Source organism: Amblyomma mixtum, chromosome 3 (assembly GCF_055824585.1).
Source record: "Amblyomma mixtum isolate Tamu chromosome 3, ASM5582458v1, whole genome shotgun sequence".
In the NCBI taxonomy this organism is placed as follows: Eukaryota; Metazoa; Arthropoda; class Arachnida; order Ixodida; family Ixodidae; genus Amblyomma; species Amblyomma mixtum.
Window position 1 is genome coordinate 213,006,875 of NC_143014.1, and position 14,942 is coordinate 213,021,816.

Below are 14,942 nucleotides of genomic sequence, written 5' to 3' on the forward strand. Positions count from 1 at the left end.
ATACCTCCAGTGTCGCGAACAACATAAAGAGCAAAATCTCGGGGTGAGTTCTCCACTTTGAATTTGTCCAAGAGTTGGTTGATCACTTCTGGGGCATTCACAAGGCTTGTCACCCAGACACTGGTTACACTCCCATAGGCTGGTGTGAATACACTTGTCTGCAACACACAAGACAGAGAGAGAAAGAAACAATATTTAGCATATGTTGCCACTCAATCACTTGCAAATGAAAATCAAATAAATTGACCTTGGTTGGAAATGCAAAAATAAATAAAAACATGTTCCCAAAAACATGTTCCCAAGCAAGTACACAGCAAAATAAATACCAAGGCCCCTCCTGGACCCTTCAGTACCAACTGAATTTTCAGTTCTCTGAATAAAGAAGAAAAGTGCGCCAAAATATAAATTTGTTCTCCACTTCAGAAATGTTTTTGATGTACTTATTCTTGAAAATAAAAGGTTTCGAAGCACCCCACAGCCTTTTTCATGGTGTTACTAAAAATAGGGAGGGTTCAAAGTGGTTTCCAAATGGTTGCCAATGAGAGTTGACTTCACAGAGCAAACTAACTTGTCAGTTCAGGTAAGAACCAACTGAAATAATACCTGTTGCCTTTTGAATATAATTGAGACAGCTCCAACTGGGCCCAAGCAGTTTCAAAAGTCAATGGTCTTTGACAACCTATTGGAATCATTCGAAGTGATTTTGGGCACTAGTAAAATCCACTGGTTTTGAAAACCAACTGGTTCTAACTACGTGCAAATCAGTATTGGAGTTACTGGAATTGCACAAGTCGCCATTTCCACATGGCCGCATTACACATGCCTGCCTCTTCCCCTCTGCCTTTTTCCGTGCTCCAAGGGTTGAAAGCAAACTGCCGCCTAACAGCGGAATGGTGGTACATGTGCACCTCGTGTAGGCAATAGGTGCAAGCAACAGCTGCAAGTGCACACCTGCCACTTCGTAAGTGCAGTTATGCAAGTGCACACCTGCCACTTCGTAAGTGCAGTTGGCACCTTGCAGAAGCAGACTGTTGCTATGATGGCATAGTGGCACCCATGTGCATTTTTTTTCAACCCACTCTCCCGCTTCTAACAAGTCATTTGAGTGTAGACAGCACAAAAAAGACTGAGACATAGGAAGACCACGAAGACAAGCGCTTGTCTTTGTGTTCTTCCTACGCCCCCGTCTTTTTTGCGCTGTCTGCACACATGGATTACCAACTCACCCAAGCGTCTGTTTTGAGCTGTTTGACCTCCTCACAAGAATTTACATCCCTCACAACTTTCGGTGAAATCCTCAGGGAACATCAAAACTTTTTTAGTTGTATGCACCCCTTTATGAGACAACACGAATGTTTTAAAATTAACGATGATGATGGATTTTTATGGGGCAAGGGCATCTGTGGCCAAAGAGCGCCATGGCACAAGGCATTTTTCGACTACTCAAGGTGGGGTCAAGGACCCATTTCCCAAGCATTTCACTCTGAATAAGCCGAGCACCAGGCAGGGGAAAGCCTGTACCCATTGTATCACCGGTGGGCACCCGGCGGCACTGGGGATCGAACCCCGCACCCCCCCGCACGCGAGGCAGATGCTCAACCACTTGGCCACCGCTGCAGTCAATGTTTTAGAATGCATTTAGTAGTAATGTTGACATAATTCTACGTCAGTATCGACCAGAACTCACTGGAATAAAACATGCTGAGGACATATGCAAAGAAAGAAATCTGGTCAGATTCTACAGCTGTTCTGGAACTGAAAAGCCTTCAGACATGAAGGAATTGCTCGCAGTTCTAGCTCTGTTCTCTCAACGTTTCTATGAGAAAGTTTAAATAATGAGTACTGAGAACATCAGACAAGTGCGGGGCAAACATTTATGTTCCTAATAACTATGGTATTCACGTCAAGCTTACAACCACAGTATTGTAGCACAGCAGCGTCACCTGTACTCTTGAAGAAGAAATAAAAAGTGCGAACAGCCTGCGATGAGGTCTGACAGGGGAAGCCACAGTCACCAACAACCCAACCAGGAATTTAGTGACTCCTTTCACTCCCATGGTGCAATCTGGAGGGTATAAAAAGGGCAGTCGGAAGCGATGGGAGGCAGTAGTCACCGAGCTACAAGGAAGCGTTGGCCCTTCCCCTCTCTTCCCTAGCTCGCCGTGAGCCGTCAGAGTCAGCACTGTGGTACTGGTACCCACCAGAAGCCCTCACTGTTCCCGCCAGAGGCAGTGTAAATTCCCTATGCTCAGACCCGAGGACTTAGCGTTGCGGCACTGGTTGCACACCAGAGCCCTCATTCAGCGTCCTGCTGCACTAGTTGTTTATCCCTCCTCTGTCGGACCCTCAAGCAGTAGTTCGTCTCTTGACAAGGAAAACCTCCGGTCTGTTCCCTGAGCTGCACAGCCAACCGGACGTAATCAAGGGTGCTCTTTCTACTCGCAACAGTATTGCAAAACAGGGATACACAGTATGTAGGCATCAGCTGAACTACTAGTCCTCTTCTGTAATTACGCTCTAGTCATGACTGGAGTGTAATTACACCAGGAAATATTAATAGCAGTTGCCATCACCATACGAAAAATCCGTACATAATTAAGCACAAAATCCGCACATATTTATGCTCCAGTCATGAGTAGCTTGAAACAAAGAGTCATGAAGTAAACCAAAATTTCTGTGTGTCCAAATTGTGCTTGTTTAATGAGTTAAGTTTATTTATGGGTTTTCGTAATTTCTTCATTTTTATGTGCTTAGCGTTACAGAAGTGAAGCAGTCGGGCCCCATGTCCAAAACGTTTGCAGATCCCTGGTTTAGAGGACACTCAAAATGACTTCCGGTGTAAGTTTCAGCATGCTGCCGGAAGTTCACTGTTATGGAATCATGTACTTCATGTACTTACCTCTCTGTTGTAGAAGTGCCCATTGATGGAACAACGGCGACGCAGCTTCACCCGTGATGAACGAGCCTTGCTTCGCAGTGTCACTCCCTCAAAGCCATTGGCATCCTCACAAACTGCTGTTGGCTGCCCACTGCTGTCGGCCAACAAGTCTGACAATGAATGCTTTCCAGGGTTTGGCAGTGTTCGGTAGTTGCGACCAATTTCTGAGGGACTGCCATTCATCTGACTCTCACTGCTTTCTGGGTCAGAAAGCTGGGTTTCTGCAAACAGGTCACTGTTGCTGGAGCTCGTCTTTGGTGCACCACTCTTGTCTCCACCATTCTCCAAGCTGGCGCTTGCCTCCTTTTCAGGTGAACCATTCTGCACATGCTTGAATCAGCAAAAGATACCAGGAATAGTTAGAAACTGAAAAGAGAAAGCAAGTGCTGGCTAACAGGAAACCGCTGCCCCCTACCTAGCTGCACACACTTCCATAACCTAAGGTGCTTCATTCAACACAAGGAAATTTCAATGAAAAGCCACCTTTCATAAGTTCATGAAAAGAGGCTTCATGCAACTTTAAGTGTGCACGCCGCCGTGCCTTCTCGTGGGGAGAGAGAGAAAAAACGTTTATGCACTGCTCCTAGGGTCTTGGGAGCCTTCATAGATGGAGTCCCTAGGACTCCTGTGGCAGCTGCAGCAGCTTGGTGCCATTCGATCAGTGAAAGCTGATATCCGGGTTACCAGCTGGACAGGGCTTCCTATCCTGTGGGGTATATAGTTGAGTAAACTTTTTTTCTGGCCAGTGAGAGGTGCGAGTTGGCGGGGGTTGACGTACAGGTGGCAGCACACTGTATATATTGCGCGTTACAACCGTGTACAGTTTTTTTTAGAATGTGTTCACGAAATCGCCACGTAATCTGCGAAACCCCCTTTTTTAAGCCTCAATTTGAAAAAAAAGGTGCAAAAGTGATGCCAGTAGATACAGCAGTATCCTTGTTAGGGAGTAAGCATCACCCAATGAACCTCAAAGGAAGCCCTCTGGCCAATGGCGTTGACCTACTGTCGTGACATCACGAAGAATCGCCTTGCACCTCCTAGCCAGCTGCGATGCCACACTAGCAGGTGTAAAGCTACTGACGACAACATCATGACAACAGCTCAGTGCCATTCATTGAAAGGCCTTCTTTGAGGTGCATGAGCCACTTCATTCTTGAGTTGTACCTAACTACAGCGTTATTTGCAGCAAGCCACACTGGAAATTTTAGCAACATAATGCACTCACAATACAGAACCATCGCCTCATCAGAGTGCAGTGAAATGAATTCGCTAGGTCCATGTGTGCGCCATGGTAGTGGCACTTGAAAAGGTTGCATGTGTGTGCCACACACTGGCTGCCCATGTGATGCCAACAAAGATTTTATAAAAAGTGGCACGCAATAAATGCATGCATGCATGCAAAACTGTTCGATATGTAATCATGTTGTGTGAATAGCATTATTTTTTTTAATTGTGTCAGGTTACTTCATTTTCCTAAAATTTTATTATCAGCATTACGGCGAACACTGGAACTGGAAGGTTGTACAGCGACTTTCAAAACACACAATTCAAGCCTCTGCAGCATTTTTCTGGGGGAAAAAAAATGCAAAGTACAAAAGATACCCCACTGAAGTACGCCTCCACTGAACAACGCAATCTCTCAAGTAGCATATATGTACCCAGTGATGGCAACAATGTTGCTCCTAAACCAGGTTAACACTTTCTTGCCCACGCCTATTCCCATCGACAGCCCGCTATTGATGGCTTCAATTCATCCCCCTTTCTAATCATTTCTGGACAGTTAGCGCCATCCAGTGGGTAATAACGGAACTATTCTTTCAGTTTCGCTTTTTTGCCAGCCGGTGAGATTTAAGGCTCTCTGCAGTCAGGTGATGAGCAGTCGTAGCTTTCACAGAGCATGTACCACTGCTTCGTGGAAACGGCACATTTCTACCAATTCTAATGCATCTACATGAAAGCTTTTGGATGATGGCAGCAGCAGTGACAGAGAATACTACTTTGGGAACACATTCCATGGACCCCAAGTTCCCACCTTTTGGAGATGCATCTCAGGGTCTCCAGCATTAGCCCCGGAGAATGGAGAAATACAGAAACTCTAAAATGTGCTATGAGGAAAAAAAAGTCGAGCAGAAAAAGCTGTGAGACATGTTCGGCCAATCTGTGGTTCACAACATCAAGGAACTGTGTAACGTGATGGCACGATATTCACGAGGGCTAACGTTTTCTTATACCTATGTCTGATGAAGAAATTCTGTACATAAAAAGCCGATATTTGCTGAAATATTACACCGGTCTCTTGTGTATGAAACGCATATTCTGAAATTGTTTGACGTTCTGTCTGCATGAAACGACGTTAACATCTATATCCAGAAGAGGGCAAATACGGGCTGGTTGGTACATGTTTTACGAATTGGAAAAACAGCGCAATCAAAGACGAGACACAAGAGAAGGACAAAACACAGGCGCTGCGTTTTGTCCTTCTCTTGTGTCTCGTCTTTGATTGTGCTGTTTTTCCAATTCGTAAAACATCTATATATATATTTTTTTCCACTGGAAAGAATTTCCTCCCATAAAATTTAATACACTTTCGAATCAAGAATGCTCTGTTAAAGGCATAAAATTATTTACTACACTACCCAAAAACAACTGCTTTTCCCATGGGCAGGGAAGTTTTAAAAGCAGGCTAGGGCTAAGGCAAGCAAACTATAGGGCTTGCCAGAGTGCACTGCACTGTAGACGCATGTCTCTGCGTCCTTGCGTTTGTTTCTTTTATTCTGCATGCCTTCTTTTTATGCAGAAAGAACAGCCCCATCAGAAACAGCAACTGTGATAAGCTGAAATCAGTGTTGTCGAACTCAATCGCAAGCTTCTGGACTGCCATATTAGCTATAATATTGACAATAAAAATTTCATTATGGTGCAAAAGATATAGCTGCACATAATGCATAGCTACAGCCAAATATTCCTGCGCACATGCTTTTATCAAAGACAACATTCTTTTAAACAATGCTACAACCACAAAAACAACTAGAGCAAAATAAGCTCAAACCTAGGCAACCAATCATTTAAATGTTAATTAATTCAAGGGCAGCTTAGCCAAACAGTGCCATAGCACAAGGAATACATAGATTTCGTAATGAATTTATAATCAGGTGCACGAGTTCAAAAGAAGGTGAACCCGCAATTTAGCAAGGTGCATGCAAGGTCACCAAGTATGCAATTTAATCACTCAATATAAATAAACTGGCTTGCAACACAGAACACCAGTTAATGACTATATTCCATAACGCTAAGTCTCTTCTCAAAAAGTCAGAGTAGGATATCGCCGGCTGTGTTGATAATAATGAAGGTAGCAATGTCTGTGATTGTGCTACGATTTGAGTGTATAAGGCACAACACTGCAACTACAGTGCGCTTTGTTTTCCGCACACACAGCACACAAGCAACGACTGTACCAGATGGTAGCCAATCCTCGGTGTCAAAACTAAAAGAACAGACTGTTCTAATAACAGTGCCCCAACAGCCAGTTGGCTATTACCCCACAGCGAGAAAGAGCCTGTGAAGCTGCAGGATCTCATGAAGGAACACTACCGTATTTTCCGGTGTATAAGACGCGGTTTTTTTTTCAAAAATCTTGCTGGTGCGTCCTATACAAGGGTGCGTCTTATATGCGAATTTTCCGTTTTTTTTTGCAAGTTCAGAAATTACTCAGGTTCACGTTCAAGCTTTTTCCACCGAAAAAAATATTACTACCAATAACGCGGTTGTAACATGGTTAATACTTCAATACGGGGACCGCCGTGCGCAACTTTTTTAAGTGAACTTTATCATGAAACGGCGGGGTTGACCACTTCCGGGATCTTAAACACGCGGCCGTTTCGGAGGCCCCAAGCAAAGGTAATGTGAAATGACAAAAGATAGCGACAGTCGCGCTTCTCGCCATTGTCAAGACAAGCCAAGAGAAGCCAATGTTTTTTTTAGTCACCCTTTGCAAGTATGTAGTGCGAAGAGAATGCTTCAGACGCGTTGCCTTTTCGATAGCGCATCCGAAGATGAAGACTTTAAAGGTTTTATGTAAAAATAAATTGTTATGGACATAATGTTCTTTCGCTTTTTTTTCTTTTGTGCTAAAACGTGGGCTGGTATGGCGTGAGTGTTGCATTTTTCGATCATTTAGCGTTTCTTAAGAACTTCTCACACGTACGGTGCATTTTGCGATGGTTGCATCAGCATGTTTAATTAAGCCTCACTAGCCTAACTGGGTAAATGGGGGTGCGTCTTATACACGGGTGCGTCTTATATACCAATTTTTTCAATGACACCCTGCATATATGGCGGGTGCGTCTAATACAAGGGTGCGTCTTGTACACCGGAAAATACGGTAATACAAATTTCCATCACGGCTGTATGTTCACGAGCACAGCCAAATCACAGCCAAATATGTCTTATATAGGTAAGACAAAAATTGGACCTACTGGCTGTGCTCCAGAGTTTTCATTCATTTATAAAATGCATAAACAAAGAAAACCTTTGCTGACCCATCAATGCACATAAAAAGCATCGAGCACAGTTCACAATACGAACTTCAAAAGCTTGAAGCAATGGATCATGCATTAGACTGCCTGCAGTAACTTTTTAAGGGAGGATGCAGGTTTCGAGATTATAAAAATCATAGAAAAAATCGATTTTTGTCGTAAAAGTTTTTTTTTTTTACTAAATACACGTCAGACTACAACTCTGCAAAGTATCCATGCTCAAAACAATTCCAAACTATAGAAGAAATGAATATTTTGAGAGCCGCGTGGCTGAAAGCCAAAGACCAATCTTCTAAACACGTTCGACTTCATGCGATCCCAATTCCGAAAATGCTCCCCAACCACCACCAATTTTCTACCATTCGAAAGCTCGTTTCCTACCCTTTCATTTGACACCTTCCACGATAACATCAGAGCAGCGCAGCCAACGCTACAGCCGTTATCCTGCAACTCAATTTTCCGCGACTCGATATGTGCACACAGACATCAAGTCTCTTTATTTTTGTTTGTGATTTTTCAAATACAGTCTCTGCATTATGGGCTTCATGTCAGTTTATTTGAGAAAAGGAGAGCCATGTGGTGATGCTATTTTTACTGGCTTTTAGATTATGCATCGCCATCATCATCAGCCTGACTACGCCCAAGGCAGGGCAAAGGCCTCTCCCATGTCTCTCCCATTAACCCTGTCCTTTGCCAGCTGCGGCCACAGTATCCCCGCAGACTTCTTAAAACTTTCTGCCGCCCCCTGCTACGCTTGCCTTCTCTTGGAATCAACTCCGTTAGCCTTAAAGGCCAGCAGTTATCCTGCCTTCATATTACCTGCCCTGCCCAAGCCCATTTCTTCCTCCGATTTCGTCTAGGATGACATTAATCCGCGTCTGTTCCCTCACCCACTCCGCCTGCTTCCGGTCTCTTAACTTTACACCTATCATTTTTCTTTCCATAGCTCGCTTGCGTTGTCCTTACTCAAGCTGAACCCTTTTCATTAGTCTCCACGTTTCTGCCCCATAGGTGAGTACTGGTAAGATACAAGTGTTGCATACTTTTTCTCTTGAGGGATTACATTATGCATTAAATTTAATTAGCTACTTTCTTAAATTACCAGCCAATCTGTCTTGTATGCTCTATTCGTAATCGTTTTACCAATGTATCTGCACTGAGGCAAGTGTAGAAACAGCATTACCGCACAAAGTGCATCTCGAGTGATTCAGTGCTGTAAATATCACAAATACAGCCCAGGCCACTTATAACGAACCTGGCGTCACATGGATTGCTTTAGTTATATCCAATGTTTGTAGTAAGTGGACCCCCTGCATCAAGCGGCAACCCGATGAACATGTCCTAGGCATACACGTCCCTGTGCCCAGCAGCACACAGCGACGGGCATCGAAAAGGGGCATGCATCTCCACGCTCCTGGTGCTGGCTCACTCCCTCTGTCAAGCCGTGAACAAAAGAAGTTGGGCAGCTCACCAAGGGCCCACCAGCTGTCCTTCGTTTGCTGTAAACCAGCCCCACTTCCGACATGCCACACGGCGCGTGTAGCGCGAGCACCAAATATCTGGCGGGGACAGATCGAAGTGTCTGAGCTCGCTCGTCTCGCATCTTGTTCAGTGCGCATGTGCAGACCGATTCCTGCTAACGCGCGCGCCTCTGGGCGTGCAGCGCAAGTGTCCATCGAGTTGGTTCTTTAGAGCCATAAATACTAAGACCACCAAAAGTGGCATTCACTCTTTAAAAACTGCATGATGTGCATTTATTTGTTCACAGCAGGCCCTACCATCAAGCTTTCAAGCTCTCCAGGGCGGTCATGTTCTCGCCAAGATCCTTGCTGCCAGAAGTCTGCTCTAGGGATGGGATAAAACTAATCGTGGTTGAAACGTCCACTGCAGCTAGTGGCAGGTCGGCCATGTTAGTCAGATTCCCAACAGTAGGGGAGTGCTTGTCCTTTGTCTACAATGGCTTCAACAGCGCACGGCTCTGCGATGTTTTGTCGTCCAAATAAACGTCGTAATCCAAGGCAACATCCGGCCAACTATGCAACAACGACGCGTTGTTGCAGATCACATGCGTCTGATCATGGTGCCTTCAACAGCATCATCTACCGTTCCTAGGCCCATGCAACGACGAAAGTAGTGTAATGCACATGCGCAAAAGAATATACCACCTGCACTGTCTGCTACCCGGCTCTACTGCATGCGGTAGCAGCACAAAAGGTGAAGCCAAATGGGCAGGCGACACATACCACATAACCAGCATGGCAATCAAACTTTTCAAATCGCTTCCGCTAGTTGACCCACAACCATGTACATTAGTTCCACTTTCAATGCCGCCACCGTCTCGTGTCCAACGCGCTTCTGCTCCTATTCAAGACGCTTCTCCCAGCCCTACCGAGGCCATCGGCACATGCTCAGCTGGCGCAGTTTCAATGCTGCCTCCTTCTTGCTTTTCTGGGTTGACATGTTCTTTCCGTGCAGTGTCGCAGTGGCTGAAAGACTCTTTAGTCTACATGCTAAGCTTGAAGCACGAGTTTTTCAGTTCTCGGGGCTAGTTTACAGTGCTTCCTTATTCGCTATAACAGAGTAGCGCAGTCATAGTTTGTTGTATCCGAGACTAGTTGCCATTGCCTTAATGAATATCCCGACAGCAACACCACACTCATTCGCAACAAGGAGTGTTCGTGATCTCTGTAGCCGTTATAAGTGGGCTTGACATTAATTTTTATACATATTTTGGCTAACAGCTAGTAATAAAAAACCCAATTAAAATCACAAAACTGCTTATAACTCAAATTCTAATTGTTCTAGTCAAACTCTAATTGCATATTCAAACTCTACATAAAAAAAAAAACACACAAGAGTGATTTTAATAAGAATTCTACCATAAATAAAAAAAAATGGTTTGAAGACCCGCATCCTCGCTTAAGCCAAGGCAATACCATACCCCTCTGTTCTTTGAGTTGATGGCTAGTCGACTAAGTCGCAGTGATGTTCTTCTCCTTCGCACTGGGATGCGGTCGTCGTGGTCTTCTTTCAGTCGAATCACTCGATTTACTCCCCAGTAGATCCTAATGGACCCTTCCAAGATCAGGCGGCCGTTTCTCTGCAGTGAAGCTACCATTTAGACATTTGGAAAAGCATATTCACCACACTTTTAATGTTGCAGTAAATTTCATGCACCCCAGCCGTGAAACAAGAGAAACATGCTCTTCATCATGCATTGGTCCATAGCCTCCTATATTTTCCATGCTTGGGCACCAGCTCAAAAGCTGCCATTCAAGCAAACAAAGTCAAGGCTACCAGTGCTTCTTGCGGGTGAAGTGCGAGGAGCTCAGGAGAGGGTTTCACTACGTGCCAACGGGTGCGAGCTGCTAGTTAGTTCGCACGCACTTCAATCTCCCTGCCGCAAGTGGGTTATCTGCGATGCGAGTGCCTCATTCATCACCGCATGCCTACTTTTGCCAATCGCTGTGAAGCGGCGCTTGCAGCCTTGATGAAAAGTGCGACGGTCAGCATCAACTGACCTTGGTGCCAATGACCAGGCATGGAAAATATAGGAGGCTATGACTGGTCATGATAATAAGTAGTAATACTGTCAACTCTCAATAATTAAAATTCCAAGGGATCGAACATTTGTTTGAATCATGCAGAATTTGAATTAAGGGGGCTCTTTCTAGAAAAATACATCTGATGTGATGGGACGGATGTGTCAAATCAAATAAACCGTAAACTTGAATTAAGCAAGTTCAAATAATAAAAGTGCACTGTATTAAGCAAGAGCTGACCTCATTTTACAACTTTAGTTACAATGAAAATTAAAATACAGAAAAGTTTTCCTCTTTCATGAAGCAATACCGAAAAAATGTATCCACAATTTCTATGACCAGTGCACCCATTTCTACACAATTGGCTAGAGCCTATTGGTTCCCACTGCACTGCAAGTAGTTTGCAGCAACACATATACACCAATCCAGCACATCTAAATACTTTGTACAGGGTCCTGCTGGACTAATATTCACACCCCTTGGCAACTGTCAATCTATCCTATTGTGGTATGCCACAGCTCATTTGGATGGCAGAAAGCATTAGCAGATGGAAACGACAAATTAAATGTCATGCTTGTGACATGAACCCAAGGTAAAATGTGCAGCTCTAACTGGCCAACACAGTGATACAGTAATACAACAGCTCGCTACTACAATGCAGCAAACAAAAATAATAACAAATATAAATATGGCATTCACTATAACTTCTGAGGGGCTTTCTGAGGGTACATGTGGCACACACACCAGGCACCAACATAGTTTTCACAAAGCATGCTCAGTTATGTATTTTTTTTAACATCTTCACCTGTCAGTTATGAGCAGTACAATAAACACAAGGGCACACCTGTACAACAGTTACCCAAATACTTGAATATTGTCCTTTTGTCTGGTATAGAAAATTCTACACCTAAAATTTGCCTCATGCTTACAAGTATGATGCAACACTTAGAACACCGAAAATTGCCAACAGGTTTTCTACAGAAAAAATGAGCTGGGATTCATATCTCCATCCTCATAATAGTTCAGTAACAATGCAAAATATTTGTCTCCACTTTCGTTCCAGCCTCTTAGTGTTTTCATTACAGGAAAACCATCACACACCTCAGCATTTTTTTCTAGGAAGTAATATTATTCAGCCATATAAGAGAGAGAGAGAGAGAGAGAGAGAGAGAGAGAGAGAGAGAGAGAGAGTGTGTGTGTGTGTGTGTGTGTGTGTGTGTGTGTGTGTGTGTGTGTGTGTGTGTGTGTGTGTGTGTGTGTGTGTGTGTGTGTGTGTGTGTGTGTGTGTGTGTGTGTGTGTGTGTGTGTGTGTGTGTGTGTGTGTGTGTGTGTGTGTGTGTGTGTGTGTGTGTGTGTGTGTGTGTGTGTGTGTGTGTGTGTGTGTGTGTGTGTGTGTGTGTGTGTGTGTGTGTGTGTGTGTGTGTGTGTGTGTGTGTGTGTGTGTGTGTGTGTGTGTGTGTGTGTGTGTGTGTGTGTGTGTGTGTGTGTGTGTGTGTGTGTGTGTGTGTGTGTGTGTGTGTGTGTGTGTGTGTGTGTGTGTGTGTGTGTGTGTGTGTGTGTGTGTGTGTGTGTGTGTGTGTGTGTGTGTGTGTGTGTGTGTGTGTGTGTGTGTGTGTGTGTGTGTGTGTGTGTGTGTGTGTGTGTGTGTGTGTGTGTGTGTGTGTGTGTGTGTGTGTGTGTGTGTGTGTGTGTGTGTGCGCGCGCGCGCGCGCGCGTGTGCACGTACGTGTGAAAAGTACATGCCATTCCGGCTGCCTGCAACGTATAACAGCTTTCTTTGCAGTAACCTGTGCATAAAGCAAACTGCACTCTGAAAACAACTCAGTGCATGTGTAAAAACGCAAACCTTGCCAGGGAATTCACACTGACAAAAGAAAAGTACAGATGGAAGAGCACAATGCCACTCGCAAACCTACCAAACGGCTTTGAACAATGCCACTTTTCCCCTCATAGAATTGATTGTAGACCCTCAGTTTTCCTTCCAGGTGATTTCTAGAAGACAAATGAAGCATTAATGTCAGGTAAACAGCACAAATGCACTTTTGTTACTAAGAGTTCAGTTCAAAATTACTGCCAGCACTTCACAACTCTTGGGATATGTCTCAGTGATTACTCCAACAAATACAGACAAATACAACAAACAAGAATTTATGGCTTAAGGGCCTTCTGACTTGGCAAACTGTCACATTAAACTAGCAAGCTCAATACATGCACACTCAAAACCTCAGACATACCTAGAGACTGAAGAAATGCACTGGCGGTCCTTGGTGTTTTTTCCAAAGCTTGTGTGTGCCTCAACTTGTGATCCATGGCCAAATAATGTAGGGCCAAAAAGGACACTGTAGCAAGGGACGTGGCAGTAGGGCACCCCCTTGTGCTGTGGTAGTGTTAAAAAACAAAATGTGCACTTTTATGCTTCGGCATGCATTACAGCAGACGGCTGCATAAACTGGAGAAAAAATAAAAGCCATGGCCATATAAACTTTTACCGCATGCTTTTTCTAGTGTAAAACATCACGAGGTTGTCACCTTTCAGATACATATGTACCGTACCAAAAATTCAAGGCTAAGACAGTTAAGAAAAAATAAGAGATTTCTTTGCTCTGACTGTACATCCGAAATATTCTTTAACAGTATCACATGAGCATTGAGCAAACAGCCGTAAAGCAGCCTATGGCAAAGAGAGGCGGCAAAATGAGCAAGAATATGAGCATGCACTTCGTGCGCAGCTTGTATTCATTGTTTAGACACTCTAGTTTGTTGCATAGCACTGCACAACGATTTTTTTCCACATTCAGGTGGTGCTGTTAAAGAATTATCCTGGTGTAGTTAAGTGCCTCCACACTGAGCACTGTTGTTGCCACTGTGATTATTCTGTTGCATTAAAGAACAGACTATCAAACTCACCTGCACATAAGAGTGATATGATGTCTAGATGCAATAAGACAACTATGTATAAAGGGTTCAAGTACAAGTCTTGCTTGGGCTAGTTGGTTCATGCTTGAAGATGTAATAAAAACGGCACCATTTCCGCGCGCTGTTTTCATTACATCTTCGTATAAAGGGACTGCAGTGTTATTGAGATTTAAAATTTCAAAAGGCGCATTTCCTGTTCTGTTTCTTTCTTTTTTACCAAGCGTCACAAGCGCAACTGCTTCTGACAGCTTTGGCAGTTAAGCAGTGCAAATGATGAGTAGTATAATGTGCACTGACGCTTTAATGCATATCTGTGCGCTTATTTATTGCCGCATCACACTCAAAACACAGACAGGAAACAATTCTGATTCAAGGCTTCTGAACAATCCTTAATAACATGTTTTTTTTTCTTTCCTTCCCATAATCTACAGCAGCGAAACGCCGGTCCTGATGACAGCATGCTCTGCGCGGACAATCGCCGTCTTAAGTCACAGCTGACGGCAGTAATTTAGCGAAGGTTTATTTCCTACAATCACCGACACACAGAAAAGAAAACGCAACAAGCTCCCACTTAAACGTAAGTTTCTTTTGTAATAAGCGCGAGACTCGTTACAATCAGGCACCTAAAAGAAGAGGCAGCAAGGGTAGGCACACCTCAGCATGCTGTCCTGGGTTCAGCCTTTTCCCACATTCTTCACAGCGCAGGCACTCCGGATGCCATTCGTAGCCCATTGAAGTCTTCCGTTCGGCTGCAGCGTCCGGTAAGCAAAATGAAATCGGCAGCATAGCGATGAGCAAGAAAGCATATTTTGCGTTTTCACCACAGCTTTCAATTTGCAGAATGTTCTCAGGAGCTTCATGCCACAAAAATTACGGTATGCATAATCTCATTTTCGATGTTATGCACATCATGAGTCAGTACATCGTGCGTACAGTACTGAGTCACGAAAAGGAAATCTTGTAAATACTCAACACCACCGCGCAACTAGCTTTTTTTATAATAGGCTCTCC

General features: G+C 44.1%; 1 protein-coding gene across 1 annotated transcript in view; it reads right to left on the minus strand.

Annotated features, from left to right (window-relative positions):
• The window catches only part of Rassf (Ras association family member), a 30,365-nt gene that overhangs the window by 14,886 nt on the left and 537 nt on the right, over positions 1-14,942 (minus strand). Inside the window, exons 2-7 of the mRNA XM_089582654.1 lie at positions 14,586-14,680; positions 13,250-13,392; positions 12,932-13,007; positions 10,415-10,573; positions 2,900-3,268; positions 5-158 (exon numbers count right to left, since the gene is read on the minus strand). Of these exons, the coding sequence (XP_089438780.1) occupies positions 5-158; positions 2,900-3,268; positions 10,415-10,573; positions 12,932-13,007; positions 13,250-13,392; positions 14,586-14,680 (996 nt within the window). The remainder of the gene's footprint in view (positions 1-4; positions 159-2,899; positions 3,269-10,414; positions 10,574-12,931; positions 13,008-13,249; positions 13,393-14,585; positions 14,681-14,942) is intronic.